The 26,751-nt window shown below is 45.6% G+C and overlaps 1 protein-coding gene across 1 annotated transcript in view; it reads left to right on the forward strand.

Moving 5' to 3' along the window:
• The first annotated feature begins 2,403 nt into the window (after window positions 1-2,403).
• The window catches only part of SHROOM3 (shroom family member 3), a 103,211-nt gene continuing 78,863 nt past the window's right edge, over window positions 2,404-26,751 (forward strand). Inside the window, exon 1 of the mRNA XM_027668209.1 lies at window positions 2,404-2,568. Coding sequence (XP_027524010.1) covers window positions 2,404-2,568 — 165 coding nt within the window. The remainder of the gene's footprint in view (window positions 2,569-26,751) is intronic.

The following is a 26,751-nucleotide window of genomic DNA, read 5'->3' on the forward strand; positions in this document are numbered from 1 at the left end:
GGAAGGGGAGAAAATGATGTGATTGCCATGGTGATAAATTTAACAGAGTTCATGGCAAAAATGATGTTGGATTCAGCACCTGAACTTAATCACGATGCTGGAGGAGAAGAAAAACTGTACCTCAGAAATATTTTGATAGCTCTTAATCATCAGGCACAGGACTGACAGTGTCAGCTCTTACTGGAAACCTGGAGTCTGCAGACAGGTGTAGTGACCAATGCTTCCTATGGGAAATGGATGTAATCCAAGGAAGTGCCTTGGCTTGTTAACAGGCCGGTGTGTTCTTCCACAGCCTTAACTAGTCCTGCTGGCTATGGAGAGGAGGAGGTACAGCCCCAGGAGAGCTCCCAGAGCCCTCACCTGTCTCTGGAAGGGCTGTGGAGGGGATGGAAATGAATTGCTCTTTGTGGTGCCTTGGAATGAGGGTTTTTACAGTGAAACCTTAGGAGTGTAAGACCACAGAAATCTGATTTGAGTCAGGCTAAAGGGTGAGTTCTGGATGATAGCAATCCGTGAGCCCGACCAGGATGTGAGGCTAATGAAAACTCAGCCCCTGGGAGGGAAGTGGAGGGGACAAAGCTCAGTGTAAGCAAGGATTGAGGATCATCTACCATGAAAAATAAAGCCAGGGGCCTCTTTCCTGCATTCCTCTTCATGGCTATTGGGAATGAGAGCTGGGACACGTGGGGCAGATAGAAGGCTCTGGGAACCTGTAGCATCTTAAAGGGAGTGGGAACGGGGCAGCATGAACAAATGCAAAGATTTCTGGGTTTAAAATCCCAGCTTCAAAGCTTTTCTCCCCACAGTTCTTTCAGGTTTTGTAACACAAGATCTCCACAGCCCGAAGGAGAAATAATGCACATCCCAGGCACTGTAAGATCAAAAGTGCAGGTGCCTTAGAGGCAGAGGCACTACTGTGTGTTTCCTCAGCTATGCCAGCAGGAAAGGGAGTGAGCTCTGTGCTCCTCTCTCTGTTGTCCTGTTCCAGGTCCAGTTAAAGTCAGGAAAGGTTTTGAACACCTTCAGTGATATGTGTGACACAATGAGTCAAATCCCTAAGCAAGAACAGATGCACACACGTGGGTACATTCTACAGGAGTCAACTGCCTACATTAATAAAAGTATCCCAAGTTCTTGGTGTTATTTCTTTCTCCACGTATTGGGAAAGCATTGACCTTTTCTAGCAATGTAAATGAGGAAAAGAAATATGTCCATGGAAGTCGTTGGGCTCCATGTGGAGGAAAAGCGCTTTATGAGAGCAGAATTATTAGCAGTGCTCCACTGAGCTGATTTGGAACAGGTCCATTGTGTTTTCAGCAACTGGCAGTTTGGATTGTTACAATTCCTTGGCAAGTACAATAGAAAGATGGTGGTTTCCGGGGGCACAATAAAAGGGTGAGCCCCAGCTTTGCACACTGCATTTTATAATTGCATGCTTGGTGTGCACAGTTGGGCAGCGCTGCCTTACTTGCCTTAATCCACCTCTCTCTCTCTCTCTCTCTCTCCCCCTCTCACTTCCTCACCCTCCCTCAGAGCAGCAGTAGCTGCTGCAGCTCTGGCAGCTCATCAGGGAGAGCACCGAAAATGAAAAGAGTTCAGTTTTCATCTTAATGTTTTTCCCAAAGGATTCATTCCACCTGCTTCTCCAGCTTTCCCGATAGCCTTCCCCCCCCCCCTTTTTAATCCAATAAGTATGGAATTATTTCACATTTTAAACCCCGCTAAAGGGTTTTAGGAATGGGCTTTCTCTCTCCTCCTCCCCCAGCCTGGTTTTTTGTTGTTTTTTTTTTCTTTTTGACAAGTCAGAAAATTGTGAAGTAAGCGAACAGAGTAACTGAGAGCTCGAGAGGGAGAAGACGCTTCCATTCTTTTAGTGCAGTGGGCTGAGGCAAAAAGGCCATTGTAATGGTAAATCGCAGGCAGAAAGGAAGAAAAGACTGATAATCAATCACAAATGAAGCATTCGTTTGGATTTTGGCAATTTGCTGCCCAGGGGCTTTTAAATCTATAAACTTTATTTTTGGTCTTTTTTTTTGTCTTTCTTTTTTATTTTTTTTTCCCCCACATCCTTAAAGTTTGATCTACTGAAGACAGGAAGAGAAATCTTTGCAAGGCTGTCATGCCCAGAGTACCTGGCAAAGGGGAAAGCACGGTGCCGAAGCGCCAGTAAAACATCGCGATCCCGAGGGAGAAGCAGCGTGCTGCGATGTGCAGGGGAATGTTTTTAGCCCATCACCTTGGACTTTAGCTCTGAAGAAAAACTTCCCATCTCGGACTGCTCTCGTTTCGTGCATTCAGGGATGACTCGTGGTGGGGCTTCCGGGGAGCTTAATTTGCAGCTCGGTCGTTCTGTGCTTGCCTGAGTGGGTTTTTGCGCTTTGCCTGAGTATGTGATGAGGACAGATGAGGATGTTAGACAATATTAACACCAGCATCTCACCTTCAGAGTGCAGCATCACCCACAAAGGAAGATACATCTACCTGGAGGCGCTGCTGCACGGAGGCGCTCCATGGGGATTCACGCTGAAAGGAGGGCTGGAGCACGGCGAGCCATTAATCATCTCAAAGGTACCCTTCTGATTTTCCATGCGGGAAATTTTCCAGCTTAGGAGCGGTGCCCGACTTACAGGGCAAGAGCTGTAAAAGTTAACCCTGAAATGTTGTATTTCATGCTGTATTTGGCTTGGTTTTTACGAGTGTTGAGCACCTATTCAAGTCAGCAGGTTTGCTCAGGGGCTGCACGTTTGAGAAACAGAGGAGAGCTCTCTGTGTTGTTTAACTACCCAGTCGCAGGTTTTGTCCCACGGGAAGTATCTCGGCTGGCAGAAATTGCCTGTATTTATTTCACTGCTACGAATGGGAGGGAGTAGGGGACTCTTATGAGGTGATCTTGTGTCATGAAGTCACGGTCAGTAATCCATCCCCACCACTCCTGAAGTGAGAAGAAAGCGAGTGTTTTACATCACATGGTGGCTCATTAAAAGTGTACTTGTGAAAGAGTATTGTGAATACTTGGACCTATCAGGTAAGTGGTATGTCTTGTGTCTGTTAATGGTTTGCTCACACCACATACCTCTCTGCTTACTAAATATCTATCAAGTGTGGTACACCTCCAAGATTTTTATTATTTAATGATTGAGTATTGCCAACAGGCAACTGGTAGCATGGCTCACAAGGATTTCTGAGGGGGAAAAAAAACGGGAGAAGGAATTTCTCAATGTCATCAGAACTGGTGTGATTCAGTGCCCAGGTACCTCAAGATGCAGATGCTGAAGACAACGGATTTTCAAAAGCCTCAAATCGAATCTAGGAACATCTAAAATGTGTTTGATCTATGGTCCTTAAACTGTTCTGAAAATAGGATTTAGGTAACTCTGAAATTTTGCCTCCAGTGGGTCTTAAATATATTTGTCTTGTGGCGTCTGTGTGGTGCTTTCTAGTTTCAAATCCAGTTGCAACTCCCCGTGCAAACACAGTCCCATGAAGAACTGTCAGTCACTGAAATAAATTAGTTGTGATTAGTGCATTTACACGTCACAAGTAAAAACAGGGGGCTTCCATAAAAGTCCTTTCACCATAAGGGGATTTTAGAAATTTCACATCATATCTTTCTTGCAGGGCCTTCTTGGAGAGAGTTTGGTATAGCCACAGGCAGCAAAATGGTGTTATAATTTTCATTTTATAAACATGAGGGACTAAAACAGGCTGTTCACTGTTACTGGTAGTGTCCTGCAGCTGTGAGGAAAGACTTTCTTTTTTGTTTAGACATTCCTCTGTGATGTAAAAAGCACCACCATCCCCCTTCCCCCTTTTTTTTATTTAATTGGGGGCAGGGAGTCGGAGAGGACGAGAGATGGCTCTGGCTGCTGAACATTAATTAATCTATGGGATTTGGTTTCCACAACAACCAGGCCCCTTAATGTCAAACATGCCTGGAGTGTGCACAGTGCCACTGGGAGCTGTATGACTTGTGCCTGCCTTCCCTGAAACAACACTAGAAAAACGGGCTGAGGGTTTTTTTGGTTGGGTTTTCCTTTTTTTTTTTTTTTTTTTCCCTTGTAGTCCCTGCTTGGTTTGTGCTATCAGTGTCAACATTTCAGTGTTTCATTCATGCATGGGTGATGCAGAGCTGGAGAATGGCTGCATGTGAAAGCTGTGCTCTCTGGAATTCAGGCAGCTCCAGTTTCCTGGTTTCCAGTTTCAGCTGAGAAATTCCTCTTGTGCTTGAACTCACTGTGTGCTCTTCGGAGTTAATTGCATATTAGTCATTTAGCTAATTCAGTATTCTTCACCTGATTGTACTGGGAAGTAATGAGGAGCTGTGGGGAAAAGATAGACTGAATTCTGTTACAGGTTAAATTCTGTACAAGACTGCTTGGAGAATCATAGAATGTTTTGGGTTGAAAGGAACCACTAAAGATCACACTGCTCACGCAGGCACACACTGGGAACGATCCAGTAACAGTTCTCTATAACATTACACATAAATACCTGAAAACGTGGATGTCAGTTTTTAATTTCTGATTATTCACACTTAAGAAGCTTTATTTCTGTTTCAGCTCCCCGCTCTGTTTGCAAATACATTCTGTTTATGTCCACTTAACTGTCTGTTTGCGTTGACAGAGTGGTGTTAAATGGCCTCAGTGTAAAGAAAATTGCACATTTCAGCAAATAACTAAACTGGTGCCCATGAAAGCTTGCAACATGACTTAAAACAAAGTAACACTGATGTATTGTTATCGAATAGCAGACAGATAACAGATCTCTTTGAATACAATAGATCTTTCTAGCCATCTGGGATCCACGAGTACTGTGTCTCATCTTCAGACCAAAGGCTGTGATAGAAGTTCAAAATGAAGGAGTGAATTTACAAAAGGCCCACATGCCAAAAACTGGTTCTCCCAGCCCTGTGCAGTTTTTTGGAAAGGCACATTTTTCCATCAATAACATGCCAAGAATTTACCCAAAAGCAAGAGAAGAAACATTTGGGAGTGTAAGTGCAAAAGCCAGACCTGTACTCTCAGCTGGTAGAAAGTGCTGGTTCAGAGATCCAGAGCTTTAACTTTTTAGTGTATATTTTTTTTAGCACTGCCTTCAAAATAAGAACAAGCTATTTACTGCCTTTCAGTCCAGTTCCCTTTGCTATTCAGATGTACTGCTGTGCCCTGTGCAACAGGACAGGCTGATTTTGGACTCCCAGTTCAACATACTAGTCAAGCTTTGCTGGCTCAGCCATGGTGCTCAGCACATCATGCAGCCCAGCCTAACTCAACTTGTCAGAAATGTTGGTTGTGCAGCTGATGAGAATTCCAGTCTTTAAAACACGCGACCTTTTTACACTCATGCTCTTCTTTTTCCCATCCCCGTGGAAAGACAAACCTATATTGAAACAGTTCCATGGCAGGTAAGTCTTTAACGCAGGTCTCTTCATAATTTATTTTGCTGGAGGTGAGAGCAGACCATAAATTTATAACATCCAACCCATAGTTTCCCTTCTCCATGTGGGAAGGTGCTTTGACATTCCCTCTTGTCAGCCTTTTTCTATCTTGTTTCTGGACTGACTGTAACAACTCATCAGGTGAAGCTGTAGAATTATGTTATGGTTCTGGCTGTACAGGACATTTAAAAGAACATACTGATTTTCAATTGAAAGAAATTTGGAAATGCTGACAATGTGTCAGCAAAATAGGAGCTCAGGGTGCTGACTGTCCTGGAGCAGGACTGAGCCATCTTGGGAACATTATGGGAATATAAGGAAGTTTCCTTTCCTTTCAAAGTTTCCTTTGTGTCCTGGAGCTGCCTTTGGGCCCCAGTGCTTTAGGATCCTGTGTGGTGTTCCTGGTCTGCCACCTAAGCACAGGTTTGTCAGGGAGCCTCAGAAATAAGCTTGGTGGAATCCTCCCAACATTCGGTTCTAAGGCCACAGCATCCACATCTCTGGCCCTAAATGCACAACCAGGGCAGAGATTGCTCTGCAAGAAGGTGTGAGCATAACAATGGCTTTGAAAGGGAAACCTTCACCAGCCCACTCCAAGGATATGGGAAGATAAAGAGAGAAAAGAGGTGGTACCAGAAGGGAAGGAATGGGAGAGATTTGCTCCCAGTGGAAATTTCATTAAACAAGCAGTTTGTTCACCTGGAACTGGAACTTCCATGAGAAATGCAAAAGTGATTGCAGGTGATACCGAGTGTTTAATTAGAATCCAATCTGCTGGGGCCTCAAAACCATGATAATATTCAGAAGCAAGCCTAGATTTCTCTTTCAAAAATTACTTTTTCGGCTCACCCTGGGCTGTAAGATCAGTATTGCAAAAATGAAAGCCCTGACTGTTCTAGGCAGTAAAGCCAAAAATGTAACAGAAGTGTTCATGCCCTCTCAATTTTCTCTAACAGTTTTTAACTTCAGGCAATTCATGCTAATCGATCTCAACTATTTTGGAGCCAGGTGAGGTATTTCTATAGACTGTTCCTCCTTGCTGCACACCAACCTTTGGAATAGTTCGAGCTGTTGTAGAGGCCTCTGAAATGCCCTTTTATTTTGAGCTCCACGTTGACAATGCCAACAAAGGAGCTGTTTCTCTTGTCTAGGAATTAAAGCATCCCAAGTGTTCTCTCTCTGGGACAGCGGCTGTGTGGGAACACTTTGCACATGTTGTGCTGGAGTTCATGGGTTCCCTTCACTCAAAAGGGCAGGGCATTTACAGGGACCTCATGCCAAACTCTGAGGTTTACCTCTCAGCAGGGATGTAGGAAGCAATAAAAGTTTAATAATAATGGGAACAGTTTGGGACAGAGCCTGAGAAAGAATCTGGAATTCTCCTGAGGTGTTTAAACCTTGTCAGGAGCCTGATCCAACCTCTGCTGCAATGAACAGCAGTCAGTGCTTGCAGGAGCTGGATCCTTCCACAAGCCTCCCATGCCTGTGCTACTTCTCTTTTTGGTTATGAGGTCTTGTTCACCTCACTTGAGGGAGCTCACGGAGCACTTACTGGCACATAATGAGAATTGTTCCTCCATTCTTGACAACACAAAACCCAAAAGGCCCTTCTGTACCCAGGTGATCCATAGACACTTGGCCCTGTCCCTGACCAAAACACTGGGAATCAGTGTTCTCCCAGGACCAGGAGCCCATTGATTTCCCCACTTGAATGCCCTGAGTCCCCATAAACAAAATTGAATTATCTTATGCACTAACAGGCAAAGTTTCTTTGCACCTGTTCCCTGTATGCCTTGGTGTGGCAAATAGCAGTTTAGGAACTGTTACCCTTTTTGTAGGGCTGCAGGCACAAAAACCATGGCCAGTGCTCACATCAGAGAGGCTTCTCTGGAGCTGGCAGAGTAATGAGAGACTTATTGGCTTGGACATGAGGACATGACACTGAGCCAGAAACTGGTGACCATGAAACTGCTGACTTCTCCTCTTATTATTTTTTTAATTTTTTTTTCTTTGAACATTTCCACCCTTGTTCTTGTCAGTATGGACTTTATTTTTCTCCCCACTGCTGAAGAATAGCTTGGGGCCTCTGTGTTGTTAATGTTTAAAAGAACCACCCCTTCTCACTCTTTATCTTCCCATATCCTTGGAGTGGGCTGGTGAAGGTTTCCCTTTCAAAGCCATTGTTATGCTCACGCCTTCTTGCAGAGCAATCTCTGCCCTGGTTATGCATTTAGGGCCAGAGATGTGGATGCTGTGGCCTTAGAAATGTGGGGGTTTTGTGGAAGAACAGAATAAAAATAGTCTATAAGAATAGCCTGAGTGGTGATCTCTTACTATTTAACTACGTCAGCTTAGAGGCAGATGCCTGATCCCAGACAACGTGGGAATCTGGATGCTGCAGACAGGGAACTGGCACTGTAATTGCTTCAGAAAGCAGAGGCAGTTCCTCACCACTCTTCCTGGTTTCTCAGGGCTCAGCTTAGGGCCTCTCCAAAGACTGCTGATCCCAGCACAAGGGGCAGGATCGCCTACCTTCTCTTAAAGCCAGGGAGTTGCTGGATGAAAAGGCTTCTATTGTCAGCCCCTCCATTAGGCTGCCGAGCGTTCCCCGGCACAAAAAGACTTCTGTTCCCTTCCGCAGCACTGAATTAGCGACCGCGGACAAACCGCCTGCCTGACGTGAGCAGGGCCGTGCTGGGCACTGCTGCTGCCCCAGCAGGGTCAGGGGCAGCTCTCAGACAGCTGAAGGGGCAGTGCTGGCTGGGCTGGGCTGGGCTGGGTCACGATGAGCCCGGCTACAGGGAATACCTTGCTTGTCCTTCCTAACGCAGATCAGCGGGGGTGAGTCCCGAGGTGCACAGGCAACTCTGTGATGCCGCTTTTACGAAAGTGCACGTGGAAGGAAAGGATGAAAAAAATCATCCCTCTGTGCTGAGAAGGGGTGGGGACAGGGCTCAGTCTCCAGCTGACCAGTCATGCAGCAGTGTCCTCCTTACCAGAGATAAATCCCAGCTGCAAAGTTTGGTCCCAAATCCACCTGAAAGGTCAGGTCTTCACCACTGCATTGCAGCCACAGGAATTACAGTGTCATGTCCTTCAAAGTCATAAAAAGGTGTAAGAGAGGAAATATCTGGACAGAGAGGAATCCTGTGTGATTAAACACAACGTGTAATCCTTAGGGTCAGGAAATGGAGCCTTCATAAATCCTGCCCTGGCTTTAGCTTACATGAAAGATTAGACAGAAAAAGGCCATGTACCCTTGTTTGCTTGGCTGTAGCAGGTATAACCAGAGTTCAGGTTTACACTGATCCTAAAATGAGACTCAGGGAACTTACTCTTTAAATCAGTGTTTGTGCAGAATAGATGATTGCTTGTGAAATTCTACCTTTCCCATGTTTCTTGGGAACCCAAGGCACAGGAAGAAAACCCATCATCAGTAATAGAGCTGGAGCTGAGCTGATCCCATCTCAAATTTCACTGGTGTTTGCCTTCAGGATCTGGTGATGGAGCTCAAAATTGTGGAGCATGAATCCAGTATGTATCTACTGTGGCAGGAACTATTTGACCAGTGACAGGGCAAGGTTTGGTCGGACATTAGGAAAAGGCTCTTCCCCCAGAGGGTGCTGGGGCACTGAACAGGCTCCCCAGGGCAGTGGTCACGGCCCCAGACCTGCCAGAATTCAAAGAGTGTTTGGACAACACTCTCAGGGACATGGTGGGATTGTTGTGTTGTCCTGTGCAGAGCCAGGAGTCAGACTCGATGATCCCTGTGGATCCCCCCAACTCAGAATATTCTGTGAATTACTCTCAGACTTGGGAGGGATCTTTGAAAGTGAAAATGAGAGGAACTGTAATTTGCTTTCCAACAAACATTAGTAGTCAAAGAAACAAAGTCCAGAGGCATTTGAAAATAGACAGGTAAAGCACAAAATCTCTGTCACTCATTTGTGTGCTTCCAAAGCCTTGAGTGGATCCCCATCCGGTGGCAGCAGAGAGCATCCAAGGACAGTGTCAGGAAACGCTGAAAGGTGTTGGCACCCATCAGTCCCAACGAAGTACACCTGAGGGGTGGAGAAAACCTCTTCCCAGGTGTTGTTTGTTTTAAGTAAGAGAAGGTTTGTGTCAGCTCATTCTCAGGGCTGAACTGGAAATAGGCTTCTGGTCTTCCCGTTTTCAGCCAGATACTGCCTAAATCTTAAAAAAAAAACCACCAACAAATTATTGATTCCAGGTTTCTGGTCAACTGAAATTAGGAAAAGGACAACAGGAGCAGAACAAGAGCAGCTTATCCAGGACACAGCTTGTTAACATCCTATCCGGTATTCAAGCATAATATTAATTTTTCACACTTGCATTAAAAAATCCCACCAGAAAAAAATCAAACCCCAGTGAAGAATGATTCCTGCTGATAAGAAAATCACTGTGCTTAAATTCATTAATAGAAATAGGCTGTGGGATACATTTCAAAGCACGGGGTGAGAAATAAGCTCCCAAATCCCATTAAGAAATAACAGGATTTATGTGCATTCCTCCCATATATTAACTTTCCCCTCGGGAAACGTCTTGTGCTGAGCTGGTGCCATTTTTCAGGCAGGTGCAGTGTTTTGCAGTTCCCACAGACCTCTCCAGATAATCTGCCAGCCTGAAAGCCATTCCCTATTCTCCCTCAAGAATGGGGATTTTCCGATGCAGGGCTGAATGAGGAGCCTGGCTGACAAATGCCCCAGCTCGGTGTTGTACCGGGCTTCGGTCACACATTCTGCAGTGATGCTGTAAGCACCCGTGTCCTGCCCGTATCCGCCCTTCCGACGTTTTCAGCCCCAGCCAGCAGAGATCCAAGAGATACCGGCTTTAACAGCCACTGTCAGGAGCGGGTCCTTGCCTGGACACGGCTTGACCTGCAGAGGTACAATTTGGGAGCTGAAGTTTTCTGGGAATTGCTTCGTAGCATCAGCAGGGTCAGAAAATTTCCCAACACCTGTGGAAAGCTACTGACTTCCTGAGAAAGTGTCCACTGTAGCCATAGGGAGGTATTTTCCTGGTTTTCTCTAAGCTTGCAAGCAGTATTTATTTTTTCTATCATGGCAGTGCCAGCAGGACACAGTTAAAAGCTACAACCCTTTTATGCTGTTTGTGAGTGTAATAAAAAAATGTGCTCCCAGGTGGTTGGAATTTATAGTTGCGATGCAGTCATGAGATGTGAGTATAAAACCCCAAATGTGGGAATGGGTGAAGAGTGAAGCAAGAATGAGTCTGCAACTGCACCAGGGAATTTACTACTTCATACAACAATGATGTTGCTTGGGGTTTATGCATTTTTTCATGTTGGCTTTTAAGCTGTTTACAATGGGACATAATCGCTGGAATAATCGTGCCCTTGAAAACTTGCAGTAGTGCTGGATCCATTATTTCTAATTTTTTTTTATTTTTTCTGTAAAAATATGTATTCTTTAAAGGAATGCTTTATTTACAAAAGTGGATTGGTCCCCAATGTCAGACCTCATGTTTTCATACATGATTGATGATCAGCCTTGCCAACGGACTGAGAGAGACCCACATTTCTCAAACGCAGTCTCATAGAAACTGGGAAATGAGCTGATGGAATTCAGACCAAAGATCTGGCTGTTTTCCAGGAGCAAATACATGGCAGGACACATTTCCAGTTTCAAGAGAGAGGCATGACATGGAGAAAGAAATGTGAAACATTTGGACAGAGAGAGGTGGGGTCAGGGGGGGGGGGAATCTTCATTTACTCAATGGTCCCACACTTCCCTCCCTCCTGCCCTGCTCCATTTCGTGTTGGCTTAAAAGCAGTTGCCAGTGTTTGTTGAATAGTGTCAGCACAGAAGGGATGCAGCCGCTGACCTGACTATAAGGCAACAGCAAAAGGTTAGTAGAATTAGTCTTGTACTGCAGACTTGTATTAATAGTTGTATTGTGGGGCTGTTGGCACAAACTCTGCAATTAAATAAGTTGTTGGCACTCTTCCCTAGGTTAAATTACTACGGCTGCTCCCCCTGCTTGCAAGTCAATGAATACAACACTTTTGGGGAGGCAAGTTCAAACATTTTTGTTCTTTGGGGATTCTGCACATTTCTGGTCTCAAGCTAAGAGGTTTCTGCTGGCTGTCCAAGCAGACCTCTGTTGTTGTTCTGTCTCTGCAAACAGCCTGTGCAAACTACTGCTGGAATAACCAAGCAGGGAAGGAGGTGGGTGAGAGGGAGAGACACCACAAAAGACTGATGGAGAAACAAACGCCCTTAGAAAGGGTCCTTGCTTTCTCTCCTGCCCAGACCCATGGATGTTTCTTAGCACTGGGCTATTGTTGGAGAGGATTAGTTTTCCATCACAGCTTCATCAGGGGCAACTTACCCTTTTTGTCAGCCCAAAAACACAGCCACAAACACAGGAGGGAGGGACTATCCTTGCCCATAAGTGCAAAGCAGCCCCTTTTTCCAGCCTGAGGCCTCTCCCCAGTCTTGCTCTAGTCAATGGCAGTTGTGTTTGGCCCAGGGGCCCAGTCCTCTGTGCTGTTCTACAGGGGCCATTCTCAGCTACACTTCTTCCCAGTAGGAAAACTTGGGATTTCCAATTGGTTAGCAGTTCCTTCTACTTTGGGAAAAGGAGTACTTGCACTTCTTCCCGAGTCTGTCTCTGAGGTAACAACATGAGAGCTACCAGCAGCACCTCTGTCTTCACCTGGAAAACCTCAGGCATGAGAACTGCCAGTGCTTCAGTCCCTCTTTCCCCATGGCCAGTGTTGAAGGGCAGCAAGGCTGTGGGGAGACTGTGCTCTGTACGGGCTGGGCTGAGAAACCTGTACAAAGAACATCCAAGTTTTCTAAGAGACTGGTGCTATACAGAAAAATATGCAGGGAGGACCTTCATCTGTGCTTCCCTGAAGGCTGGCTGTTACTTAGTCAGGCACTGGATGTTAGTAAAGAACTGTGTTGAGGTTTCCCTGCCTACCAGGGACATGGGCTTTTTCTGGCTTGTATCAGTGTTTGATGGAGATTGATGGAGAGTGAGCCACGGGCACACCAGTGGAAGCTGGAGAAAGGAGTGAGCAGAAACAAAAGTAAGCACGCTTGAGTGACTCTCTGCAACTCCTTGTGTGTGTCTCATCAGCTGCTAAAACAAAAGGTTCCTGTGCTGCTTGGAGCTGAAGAGAACCGGGCTGAGCATCTATTGTTCTGTATGTTGTATTCTTCTCAGGCTGGGATCTTGTCAGCTCTCGTTAGCTTAACAGGTTGGACTGTGTCACCCCTTGGATGGGAGACGTTGAAAGGCAATGAGAAATGACACCAAGTGGTTCAGTCCATGGCCCTGCTCCCGCTGAGTCAGTGCTGAATCACTGACCCATCAGGGTCTGGGGGGGAGGGTGTGATAGCGCTGCTCTGGGAGGCGTTCTGGCTTTGGGGATGAGATATTATAGAAGCTCAGTGAGTGGCATAAGGAAAAAAATGTCATGGCACAAGCCAAATTCTGTTTGGGATAAATTGCATACCATCTTAATTTTTCCTGAGTCACCTTGGGTTTAAGCCCTCTCTGTGATTCACAGGGGGTTGTAGTCTGCCCTTGTATTTTTGGTGACCAGTTGTAGACCAAGCAGAATCCTCGGTCAAATGTCTTTGGTTAACTGCTGAGTCTTCAGCACTCCAGAGTGAGTCTGCCTCTATTTCAGCAAGTTGAAAATGGTGGTAGTATCCTGTCATTTCCAATAAAAACATCATCTTCCATGATGTCTGTGGCCGTGGCATTCCCCAGTGAGCGAAAGGGCACAAATGTCTCCAGTGGCAATGGGATCTGAGGGCTGGTGTTGCGAGGCTCCCCTGCTGCTGTGGGATGTCTCTACCCAGAAACCTTGCAGGGCAGGTTTACTGTGCCAGAGTAGGGCTTTAAAGTACTTCCTAACAAAGTAGTTCAAGGTATGAATGAGTACACCTTCTAAAAGGTGAGAAGGAATGCCAAAGGAAGACACCTTTCTGCACGTGAGAGACTGTGCCTTTCCGAGCTCTGTAGCTATCCCTGGAAATTCCCTAGCCAAAAAAAAAAAAAAAAAAAAAAAAAAAAGAGGATGGACAAAAAGAGAGTGTGGTTGTCTCATAGCTGCTCAACAGGCAACCCTGAGATCCTTCTGGCCAGAGCAACTGAGGCTGAATTTGTCATTGTTTGGCTTGTGTCACCCAGCTGGTCGGGTCAGAGAGCTCCTCTGACCTGAGCCCACGAGTGATGGACAGGTCTGTAACGGGCATTATCACAACATAATCACATGGAGTGAAAGGAAAACCCTGTGTGCCTTTCTTAAACTTTTTCCCTCCCTGTTCTCCAAATCTTTAGGATAATACATCTTTTCTTATTTTACTCTGAATCTGTTAATGCTTCTGTTGTGTAATAAGGTTTTCACAGCAAAATACGGCCCGGAGAGTAGTAAATGGAACTCTTCCAAGGATCCCCAAAGATCTGCAAAGATTCTGTTCCACTGCTAAAGGAAGCATTAATCATGGTCAGAAATATTTCCTGCTGGGTTGTAGTGTGCTCCGTGGTTTCCTCTGTCCCTCGGGCACTAGTGGAAATTCCAGCTGATAAGGAGGTGAGGGGTTTTTTTTTTCATGGTTTAAGTTAGCTAAATCGGTTTTGGAATAGAACAGAGGGTCTGTAAGTTCTTAGTGGTATTACTGCTCTTGCCAAAACCAACAGCAGCCAGGAAGAAAAACACTGGAAACCCAAAGACTCGGGTCAGGAGGAGAACAGGGGAAGAATTTTGTTGGCCTGGGGACTTGGAAATTCCTTTTGTCTTTCTGTATATCTGGATATATATGTGTTATTTATATGTTATATGTATGTATGGATATATATGTGTTGCTGGCTTGGGGGAGTAGAGGAGGAGATGGGCATTTGGAGCAGGCAGGGTCAGGAGTTTGGCTGTTCATTTGGATTTTCAGGTTTTATTTACTCACAGCACATTGACCATGGCATGAATACTAATTTTAATACATGGAAAGTTTAAAGAATGTAAAGCTATGTAACATTTTTGGTTAGGTGGCCTGTATAAAGAGATCAGTTCTTGTGAACCCTGAACAAAAACTGTGGCAAGACAAACAGAACAGAAAGAAAATGAGTGGCTTGTGTTGAACTGACAAGTTTTGTTTGAGCCTGTAAAATCCATGCAGGTGAACTTTGAAATGAAAATGATCACCTAAACCCAAACCAATGTATTCTGATTTTAAAATGTCCAAGTTAAAAGTTTCAGTCTTTTAAATGGTTCCTTCTTTGCTGCCTTTTAGGGATCAGCACCCTTTACTGCACCTAACCTGCATGTGGAAGCAGCCTTGTTCCTGCCACTCAGAATCACACTGGAGTGAAATAATGACACCCTGCTCTTGTCTTTCAAACTAAAGCTCTGCTTGCCTGTGGAGCAATTTAGCCTTCATCCCACCTATAAATGACATTCCTTATTATCTTTGGGGCTTATTTTGGCCTTTTGTCTTCTAGTGAAATAGAGCTGAACCTTGGCAGAATCCCCCTTTAAGACCTTTGCTTAATAGTGCAAGGGATGTATTAAGCTCCTAGGAAAATTAAGGTAGTGAGGCAGACTTTTCCTGAAGGAATGGATGTGATGATATCCCTGGATGTTATTCCTGTGCATTTCGTATTTCTAATCTAGAAAAATATTTTGCTTTCTTTATTATTATTGGTAACTGGTGCTGAGTGAAACATGGATTTTCAGGTCACTAAATGTTAAAGAAAATATTTGGGATGTTAAAAAAAAATATTTGCACTTGATTCAGATGGTTTGTTTCAATAACATTTTTAGTTTTGACAATTCCTAGAGATAACTTCAACTACTAGAATCAAATCAGATAATGAAATTTTGAATTCAAACTGAAAATGGTAACTTTTTGTTTTAAAAATAGTGACCTTTGGGGTGTTTTCTTTGCAATGAATATCTTATCAGAATCAGTGGGTATTGGGAAATGTGTCCACTGCTAACATGACACCAATTGGACTTAATCACCCAAGTCACATAGGCATTAGAAAAGTTCATGAGCAGCCTTTAGAGCCAAGTAGATGAGAACTGGATTTGCAGGAACACTTAGTGTCCAGGGAAGTTCCCGTTGTCCTTATTTGAATATTCATTAAAAAAATCTGGCTTTTCTCCCTCAAGTTCCTTGTTGGCAACTGCTCTTATTTATTCACGCCCAGAATCTCTCACCCATGGTGTCTTTCCACCCAGAGAGGATACTGTGGCCCTTTGCTTGGGAATGCTGTAGTGGAGAGAGACAGGGAAAGAGGTCCTATGATGACCATCACCCCCTGGTCTGGCAGGAGGACCAGAGTTCCCTCTGCCTGAACTAAAAAGCTCCACTCCAAGCAGAAGCTTGTGAGGAACTGGATAAGGCCAGGAAGGAGGCACTGTGTGCTCAGCGTTAGTGCTTAACCTTCCCCCACAGCCCTGGCTGCCAAAGCCTTGTTATTTCAACTCTTCAGAATAACTTGTGAGATTTGTCTCTAAATCTAGGGGTAGCACTAATCCAGGGAAAGAGGGTTTGGTAGTGTAAGGCCTTGTCAGTGGAGCAGCTTGTGAGAGTGAAGCAGCTTTTCTTAAAGCTGGTGCATGCACACTGATCCAGTTGTGTGTGCAGTGTGAGCCCTTGGCTCTGGGCATCCCTGGGAGTGTCCAAGGCCAGGTTGGATGGGGCCTTGAGCAACCTGGTCCAGCAGAAAGTGTCCCTGCCCACAGCAGGGGGTTGGAGCTACATGATCTTTCTGGTCCTTTCTAACCCAAACCGCTCTGTGATTCTGTGATAGGTTAACCCATGTGGGCCCCATTTTTGTTGGTGCCATAGGGTTGGGTTACAGTGACACAGGCATCCAAACAGGCCTGTAGCTCGCCCATGGCTGAGACCCAAGGCTGGACAACTGACACTTTCCCACGTGTTTTGCCATTTTTGGCCCAGTTTTGCACGCCCTGCACCTCAACCACTTAGTTCAGTCTCTGGCTGCGCCGTGCACTTTGCGTTTGGCATCTGACTACACCTTGCTGGATTTTATCATCCTGGTGGAGCACGGCACGGAGGTGGGAGCCACCTGTGTGCTGGTGCCCAGCACAACCCTCAAGCAGCCCACAGCAGTGTCAGCTGGAAGGTCACAGGACCTGGTGTTTCTGCCCAACCTTGTTCTCCGTTCAGTGTTGCGAGGGCTGTAATTCCCAGCGCGTGAGTTCTCGCCCTCAAGAGCTGCCTCTCTCCCAGGGCTTGCCTTGGCCGAGTTGTGGTGTTGAACCACCTCAGCCAGCTCCAGGGTTAACTGAGGACAGCGGGGTGCTGGCTCGCTCCACGCTGGCCTCATGGATCTCCTCCCCATGGAACATGGGAATGGTGCTTGGGATGTGTGCGTGTGTGTGCTAATGAGGCCCAGAGGTGCTGCCAGCCAGCTCCCTCCAAGTGCAGTTTGCACATGAGTGCACCAAGAATGCACCAGCTATTCAATGGTAATAAGTTTTCATAAGCACACGTTTCTGACCATGTCAAATTTTGTACCCATTCAGCTGCTAAAATCCATGGAATTTGACACTGGGGAAACAATCACGTTTGAGAAGAGCTTGTACAAAGGGGAACTCACATTGCTTCCCAGCTAGAGACTGAGCAGTTGATTGGCTTTTCTAGCACAATGTCACACATTTATTCCTTAAGTAAGATTAAAATTTTGGGAGAAGAGAGATTAGTCAGCAAGATTAGAATAGAAGCGATTCTTAGAGAGTTATATTAACCATAAACAACTATTGCTTACAACTGCAAAATTTGAAGGACATTTTCCTTCCACAGTTTTGGATGGCAGAGGTCTACAAACACACAAATGGGGCCCAGTGTGTTCTCAGCTCAGAAATCCCATTATTTTCTGTAATATTACTTATGTGAGTAAACTAAAACATGCTTAAGGGTGTGATTTAAGACAACCAAACAGAAAAGAATCATGTTCCCAGAGATCTTGGTGTGCCAATACCTAGATAACAGCAGAAGATGCTGATGTGCCCAAGGTGTTCTCACACTGAAATGAGGGGAATGCGATATCTTCTCCATTAGGAAAAAAACCATAGGATCTAAATCATGGAAAATCACTGGTGAGAGAGACTCGGTGAGCATCAAGGAGTGACCATCACCACTGCACTAGCAGCAAGGTGTCATCCTTCTTAAGGACAAAGGAAGCTCTTCCATTGGCTCTCTTTTGCCTTCCTGCACGAAGCACTGAAGTACAGGAGATGAAATCTCACTTCCCACACTGCTGGTCTGATATCAGTTTACCACAATAACCGCTCTCTGGAAAAACAAACATTAGCTCAGCAGAAGGCAAACTACACAACACAAAGAGATGAAATATTGAGGAAATGGTGAGCAGTCACTTGAGCTGGTACAGGAGCACTTAACTTTCTCACCCCAAGGGCTCCAGTGAGGTGAGTGGAGTTACTGGGACTCATTAACCACGGATCCATTGTTCATTGGAAGCTTGTGCTGTGGGGTGATCGATACTCCAAAACCTGCGTGGGAACAGACGGGACATTAGGAACAAATAACAAAAGTGAAACCAGCTTACAGGCCTGATCCTTTCTGCTGGGGCTTGGGGCACTTCAATTCCTGAGCAGTGAGGAAAGCTGTGTGGTTCCAGAGAAGGGGCCCTGCAGGAGGACCAAGGAGCTGCTGCTTACAATCAGTTTTCACTTCTGGTCCCCCCTTGTGCCCTCTTTACCTCACTTTTGTTTTGGGGCCGGAAGAGCCTCAGCTGAAGCTGTTGAGGGTGAAATAAAATTTTCAACTCTGCCATGACAAACTTTCTGTCTTTAACAATGGCTTTGTACAGCGCCTGCAGCAGCAAAGGGTGTTTTTTCAGTAACCTGTGATTTATAGACAGTGTGATGCAAAACAGTGCTGAACCCTCCCCAGGAATTACAGCACCTGTGAAACCTGCTGTGGGACAGAGCACAGCTTTTAGGCTGAGGATTTGGACCAACATCATGCATATTACCAGCTCAGTTTGGTTCTGGCTATTTAAGTGTGATGGATGAGCATTATTATCAGCCTGGAGAAACGGAGAGACGACGGCAGAGTCATCCAAGGACAGCCCTGGGGAGTTGGCCAACATCCCAAATCTGCGCTATGGCATCAAAGGACAGCATTTTTCATCTGAGCTGCTTCTCTCCCAGCAGCAGGGGAAATAATCTCTCTCCTGCCTGATACAGCTTTGCTTCACACCTCCCCTGTCTTTCCCGGGCCACAGCTGGATTTGGAATTAGCTGTTGATGAGAGAAAGAGAAGTGGGAGCTGTGCCTGAGCTGTGGAGAGGGGATCTTTCATAGGACAGAGTGGCCAGACCTTAAATAAAATATGATGGCCTTTTTCTTTGAGTTCTGAAGAGAAATGTATATGATGCTGAATAGCATGTGACCTTTTCCTTAAATCTTGGTTCAATTTTGTCTCCTCCATCATTCCCAGGAAAGCTCCCTGATTCATCAAATCCATCAAATATAATACATGGAACAATCATTTCTAGAGGCCTTCCCGTGCTTTAGCTGATGTAAATCAACACACTTATCCTACTGGAATGACATCAGGATTTCAGCAGATAAATCAGCCTGTGTTTTCCTTTCACTGGAGTGAATAATGTGTCCCTAAGGTACAAAACTAATGACTGTAGGGATATTGCCCTGTCACAAGGGAAGGACTCGGGAGCTCTGTGTACTCCATGGCTTTAGTTCCCTGCACCCAGTGAACCATCTGCACACACTAAATACTGTGGCCAGCTCCTAAACCTCCTGCTGAGGTAATGGAGCTGAACAATGCCAGATCACTAGATTTTATAACGCACTGATTTCTTCTAATTCCTCAGTGAAAGAAGCTTCTCTGACACAAGAGGTGTTTAGGTACAAGCAGGCACCTAAACATATTGTGAGCATTTAGGCAAAAGCCCTTGTTTTAAGCAATAGTTTTGAAACCAAAGCATAGGGTTGCAGTTTTGCCAGCATCTTAATTTTTTATGGGGCCAGGGAAAAGCCGTATTTGAAGTGGCACTAAACCTGCAGGTTCTCTGGCTGCATTTCAGGCTGCCTTACAGTCAAAGTGGCCTTCGTCTCCCAGCTCCAGAAATGTTACTGTGATGATGATGTGTGAAATGGAAACAAGACAATTAGCGTTTCAGACACGCCAAGCTGGCACTGGAACCAACTTACTGCAGCTCAAAGGGGACCAATGTGACGAGGAGCCCATTCAGTGTAAACAGCAGCCTCAAAAGAGCAGCACGCCTTTATTTTCTGATCACGGTGGGTTAACGACTGCTTGTTAGTCCCAAGGTGTTCTCTCCTTCCCCACGTCCATTCCTCTGCAAAAGAAACGGGGTTTGCCCCTATCACCCAAATTAAGAGTTTTGACCGTGAAGTGATGAAGCATATGCTATGAGCTATTACAGCTCCGTTGGCAAGTGGCAGGGCAAAATTGTTCAGGGGCTGTGAGCACAGGAACGGATGATAAGAGCCTTTTCATTTATTAATCACTTTAATTCACATCTAAAACCCAGCCAGCTGAAAAATAACCAGCTCTGGAGAATGGGCACGTAGAGCACAATGCGGTCAGCTCATAGGTCGGTCATGACATCCGTGTTTTACTACTTGTACTTTGGGAGGCTGTGCCAGGGTTAATGACTCTGGACAATGCTGAGAAAGTGTTCATTATATGGGGAAGTTTATTAGATTAACTGACTAGGAGACATTTTGTGGAGAACTTCAGGGAGATGCTGCCAATCGTGTTTTAAACAATATTAAGTGTTTTCAGTTTAACTACAAAAAATGCATCACTAGTGGTTGGATGCTGAAGGTAAAAGGTTAAAATTTTAAACTGAAGTTGGGATTTTTATTTTAATCCCCCTGCCCTCCCCAAAGTTTCAGATTGATTTATGCAGGAACTAATTACTCGTGAACCTGTGTTATCATGCTGAATGTTCACACATTTAACATGTTTTTAGTTCTATTCTTCAAGTCTTCAAGGCTTAAATCCCCAGCAGCCCATGGAGATGGTAATAAATATCTTGGATAGACTGGATAGCTGATGCTGGGAAGCTTTTAAACTCCCACAGCCTAGGAGGAGGAGTATGTTTATGGGGGGAGAGGAGTGCATTTGCAATCCCATCCAAGAAAGCAGTTGACAGACACTGCTCAGCCACATACAGCTGTCCTTGTACCAGGGTTACCCTTGCTGCTACTTGGAGTGGAGGGAGAAGGAGAGGATTTAAAACATTTTTGTTCATTAAAGTATGACAAAAGACCTTATTCTGCCCAGGCATACAGCCCACAAAGCTGTTTAGGGACTGAAAGAATCAATTGAGGCGATCCAGCGGCAGCAGGACAAAAGGCCCGGGCCAGTGTAATTAGCTAAGTACTGCATGCTGCTCCCTCAGCCCCCGCTCACTTAATCAGCCGGGACACTGAGTGACGAGCCGGGTTTCACAGGGATGGCCGGGTGGGAAACATCTCACCCTCTGAGACCATGCACTGCCCACAGCCAGTGGGCTCCTCTGGAAGCCACGTCTGCCTGGTGGGGTTCAGGTATTTTATCAATAATTGAAACCAGCTTCCCCCCAGATGGACATCCAAAAGGAAGGCAGTTCTCGTGACAAGCGGTGACAATTCTAGTGGCAAGTAGAGAGGAGGGATTCCATCCCTCCCTGTGCTTTGCATGCTGTTTAACTCTCTGGAGACCATACACAAGCACACAGCTGCAGCTGTAATTTTCATAGGGATCTCTAGGATCCAACAGGAATGGTAAGAGGCCACCACCATCACTGTGCCATTTTCATACTCCGTATATTGGCTCTCCATGTGTTGAAGGCATTAATCCTTACCTCAGTAAAGGCCAAACTGCAGGAGAGAATTAAACTGCTAAGGCTTTGTTCAAATCTGGGGGTCTGTCCTGTCAGCAAAAGGGAGATTCAACAAAAAGAGGGTCAGCTGGCTCTGCTCCTAATTCAGCTTGAGGAGCAGATGCTGGAATTTTACTGTAACTGGTGCTCTGTGCCCCTTTTCAAGGGGCCAGCACTGTATATTTTTAATTATTGTGTTGGCAATGGTGAGAGCAAACAGCAGCAGTTCAATATTAGCGTTCCCAAAAGTCTCTGCTGGGACAGCAGGAAACTCAGACTTGCAGCCTTAAGGTTTGTTGTCCCATCTCCCTGTGGTTTTGCTCTTCTCCTGCCAGGCCCTTTGAATGTGAGTTGAAGTGTTTAAAGCTCATCCAAGCTTTTTATATGTTCAGCACAGTTTGCTTTGATACAGCCTAGAACAGTGCCTGGTTTTAACCAAATTGGATAAAGACACTCCCTTTGAGTATCTTTAAAAATTTGGAAGCCTGGAGGAAGAGTTGCCCCTGGCCAGCTGTAGCCATAGCAGAGGAAAGCCCCATTCCAAGCCCTCTTACAGTGGGACTTTTTCTCTGAAAAATCCCTTCTGCAAGGGTTTCATCCAAATCCTGTGAAATGAAAAAGGCATATACTGAATTTAGCAATGCGTGCTCAAGTCCCTGGAAGGATATTAATTAAACTAATTCCAAACAGCCCAAGCAGTGTCTTCCACAGTATTTCTGCCTTGAGGTTTCCAGTGTACTTTTTGTTCTTTCCTCTTGGAACTTTTACGCAAGTTTTCTGCAGCTTGTTTGACTCAAAGCTGTTGTTGCAAATTCATTTGCCAGAAAGGACATTGTCATCATTCACAGGACCTATTTTTAAATTCTGCAAAGATTCCTTAAGCGAGAATGTTATCCCAGAGAACTGTACATCCCAGGGATGCTGCAGAGCGACTTGGAGCTGAAACAATTGATCACATTCATGGAAGTAGCGGGGAAACTGTAGGGAAACACAATGAAGTTACCTTCACTGGAATTTGGCCAGCGTCCCAGCTGCCACTAATGCCTCTGCTCTTACAGGGCTGCCCTGGGATTTTCATTAATGCATAATTCTGCTTATAAAAACATGTGCCTGCTGCCTTATTCCCTGGAGCCATGGCGATTAAAGAAATGCTGTTTAGCCACTCTGTAACGACTGGCTTTAGCAGGGACATTCCTTTCCTTTCTGGTTATTCCTGCTCCCCTCCTTCCTCTTCCCCAAGACATAAAAGTAAAGTTTCCAGTGCACTGTGTAAGCGGCGTGAAGCAGGAATATGATTTTTCAGTGCTTAAGACCAAAGCTAAGAAAACAGAAAAGGTTGTGCAATGTTTGGATATGAAGTGCTCCTTGTACCAGGATTCATCCATCCCCTCGTGTCTGCAGTGGTGATACCTCCAGGACCTGGCACTACATGTAGGAAGAGGACAGACCAGCGAGTCAAATGGGCTTCTCATGGTGCAGGAGTCAGGGCACATTCTGTGTGCTGCTCTGGGTTAGATACAAAACTGGAGCAAGGAAAACGTGCCTTTGTAATCCAATTCTTTCCCGAGGTCAAGGGCCTTTCGCTGCCGAGAGCCAAACACGTCACTTCTCATCGCCCTGGTTAGTGGGAATCTCATAGTTGTTTGTCCTGTCACTTTATTTTCAGTGACTTTTTGGAAACAGAAGAGCATCAAAAAAGAAAAAAAAAAAAAAAAAAGGAGAGAACTGTGAGAAACCAGGAAATGGGACCAAGTCAGGAGGAAGGGAGTGCAGGGGTTCAGTTTGTGTTTGAGATGCTTGTGGGGACTTTTCCCTGGCACATATGGCAGAACAAGAATTTTAAACCCTTTTTCTAGAAGGGCATTTACATGTCATCCTCGAGATGCAGGGAAATGTGTCAATGCAAAGCTTCCACAAAGCAGCTAAAGCATGCAGGAAGGTGGTGGGCAGTGTGCCTGGTGTTTTCACAGGTGTGTGTGCCTCATCCATCTCCACGGCACCTGACAGAGCTGGAAACTTGGCCCTGCCTCAACCTGAACTGCAGCTAAATTCATTCATGTGTCTACGGCAGCTAGAAATAGTTCTGCCCAAAAGTGTTTGGCTTGATAAATGAATCAGCTTGGAAACAAAGGTATAAATCCCCTTCCCTGAAAGAAGATCTGGATAAGATAGTTCCAAACAAGATGTGGGTACTTCAGAGGATTTGGGCAAGGAGAGGGATAGGTGCTGTGTGTGACTGTGAGAGTGGCCTTAGGGAGCACCTCTCCCTGTCACCCACATCTGAGGGGATTTTTTTAAAAGCAGAGGAGAACAAATGTCTTTCCTCTCACACCCTGGCAGTTTTTGCACCATTCATGTCCCCTTCTGCAGTATAAAATTATCAAGAAAGTTCCTGGATTGTTGTGAAATGCTGACACGTGGGCAGGGGATTTCGGGGGCTGCAGCATTCCCTGGTGAGTCTGCCTGGGTTTTCAATATTTAAACTGAGAAATAAGGCAAATGTCACTCTTCAGCAGTTTTTTCTTTTCCACACGATAAAATTTATTCAAGCACCTGCCTTTGAACCTTTCATATATACCGTGGGAATTAAACGCAGCCATGGGTCTATTTTCACAACAACAGTAATAATTGAAAAATTATTTCCAATGAAAAATTCCGTGGAAAAAGCAGTTGTCCCCTGAATGTCGAGCTGCCGCGAGGTGGCAGCAGGGGACAAAGATAGGGACTGCGGGGACAAACCGACCAGAGCTGGGCATCTCCCTCGCAGAGTTCATTGCTCCATCTCCCTGCTGCTCCCAGCAAAACCAGGAAGCCCTTCAAGGAATCCACACAGCCGGAGCAAGAACAGGCTCTTCAGTTGCCACGCTCTTTTCCATTTGGGGAGCCTGGTACACAGAAATGTCCATTTTTAAAAATAGCTGCTGCACTTGGGTCTGTGGAGCTGAGCAACCCTGAGGATCTCAGAGGAAGAGTCTTTCTTGGAGACAAAAGGAAGAAGGGAGAAGTGGGCAGGGAGGAAGGGTGACAAACTGATCTGTAGGCAAGGAAAAGGAATCTCCAGGGCTGTGAGCCTGGCATCTTTCATGGGCACTAAATTCACTTGAGAAGACTTTTTAATAACTACAGAGGGCTGGGGGAATAAAGAACGGGTTTGCCAAGTGTGATGTGATGACAATGGCTTGCACCGTGAAATTCCTCTTTTGTCCCGGCACCATCACTCTGAGCCACGATCTGGTCCGAGGGGAGTTCTGGCTGTGGAACTGTGGAGTGTGTGTGACCTGGCAGAGAGTCAAGAAGCACCGAGCCACCGTGCTGGGATGAACCGGCCTGGCTCCCTCTGCAGAGTCCGTTAGCACTTCCTTCTCATCCCCGAGGGGCGCCAGCGGTACTCCCATGCCCTGAAGGACACGGCTCTTGATGCTGAGCTGAGCTTTAATTGCTCTTGGCTGCTCTAAGCTTCGATCTTCAAAGCGTCCCTAAAAATTGTGATGTCTGATTCTCATTAAAATGAAAGGGAAGTGAACACCTAAATCCCTTCAGCAGCTATTGAATCCCTGGCAAGAGCTTCGGTCGGGTCACCAAGCACAGCTCTGCTGCATCATCTGGTTTTCTTCCTTTCACACACAGTATGTCTAGTGGTCATTAGTTTATATTAGTGGGCTCATGGAGGAAGGAGGAGCATGAGGAAAAAGTGAATATAGGGCAAAAGGAAGAAAGGGAAATGATAGCACCGTGAGGGACAGGATGACTGCAACAGAGAAGAACAAAAACTGCGGAGACAAGTGGGAAACCAGAAATAATGACAGAAGGACGTTCAAGAGCAGCTCCTGTTGGTTGTAGGAAAGGGAGCATTACCCTGAGAGAAAATGCCTCAGTGCTGGAGACATGGATGAAGTATTAGAGGGGGGGAGTCTCGTTTGGCATCGGTGCAGCGTGACCTCAGCCAGAGCAGGGAGTGCGACTCCAGCGCTGCTGTGCGGCTCCTTCTGTGACCCTGGAAAAGTTACATAAACATGGCTTCTGTTTTTATTCCTCTCTAATTTAGGAACAATACTTCCTGCTGTCTTCCCATGGTGTTGAAAGGTCAAATTAGCTAATGGAAGGAAAGTTCCTGAGGATCATTACTACTGTTGTCTTTACCATCATTATTGCTATTTATAACAGGTATAATGGAAGTGTTAATACTGAGGAAGGGAAATAAGGGAAAGAGAAGTGGCAAACATCAAAAGCAGTAACTGGCCATGCTGGGGCCAAGGATCTGTCATCAGGAAAGATAGGCACTACCTGTTCCAGTAGCCAGAAAATCCCATAGCTTTACATTTACCTAATTTATGGAATTACCTGATTGCAGGGCAGATTATCTTGACATTTCTACGAGTTCATGTGAGCAATATGCCAAGGCAGGAAGTTCACTGCCTAATCATGTGGTGAAAAAAACCCTCGACAACTGTACTTTGAGAGTTGCTGATTGTCTTCTTTCTCCTCCAGGCTGATCACAGGTGCCTCATCCATATTTACTAATGTGGGAATATTTTCCAGTTACCCCAAAAAGAAACAACCCAAAGAAAGTCTCCTGGCCGTTGGTCACCCTGTCAAGCTACAACCTCTGGGGGTCACGGCAATATAGGTCACAACAGCCAGGATAAAAATGGAATACAAAAGTCTGAGAAAGCCTGTAAAGCATCCCATAAAGAAGGGCACAAGGCAGTGCTATGTAAAAAGGATTGAAAGGCAAGTTCCAAATGTTGTCATTTTCTCCTTGTTTTTAGAACAGATCTGAGGGAGATTAAAGAAATAATTGAATGTTGGTCCGTGACATGCCACAGTTTGAGGGATACACTGCAGCCACCAAGAAGGGCTGCTTGGAGGTGGTGTGTGGGCTCTGTATACAGGTGCCTGTGGAAAGGATTAGGGAGCAGCTGATGTCATAGACTGAATTTCCTAAGGTTTGTAGGCAACGGGCTCACTGTCTAAATGTCATAGGAACTGGGTGTTTAATTATTGAAACCTTGTGAGAAATGTGAGAAAGGATTGTGAGGCTGGGGGCAGGATGGCAAAGCAGGGTGAAAAAAGAAGTCCTTGGGTGTGTTTGGGGCAGAGCAGAAGACCTTTCAAGCAGACTCTTTGACAAGCAGCTATTTTTAACTGTCACACTGCAAAGCAAATATTAACTCTCGGCCATGTGCAGCCCCTGGCTTTGTGTGCTCTGGAGGGGGACGAGTGTATCAGCTACAAGGGCGGACAGGCAGTGAGTTCTTGTAGCCCTCGAGCTGATACCACCTGATAATCACCACAGACCAAACAGGATCGAGTTAACATGCCCCAGGCCCCAGTGTTTGTATCACCTGGTGCTGTATCCTCCCTGGCATGCTTGGAATGGCTTGTTTGCAAGAACCAAACAGTGAACA

Source organism: Corapipo altera, unplaced genomic scaffold (assembly GCF_003945725.1).
Source record: "Corapipo altera isolate COAL_440 unplaced genomic scaffold, ASM394572v1 214, whole genome shotgun sequence".
In the NCBI taxonomy this organism is placed as follows: domain Eukaryota; kingdom Metazoa; phylum Chordata; class Aves; order Passeriformes; family Pipridae; genus Corapipo; species Corapipo altera.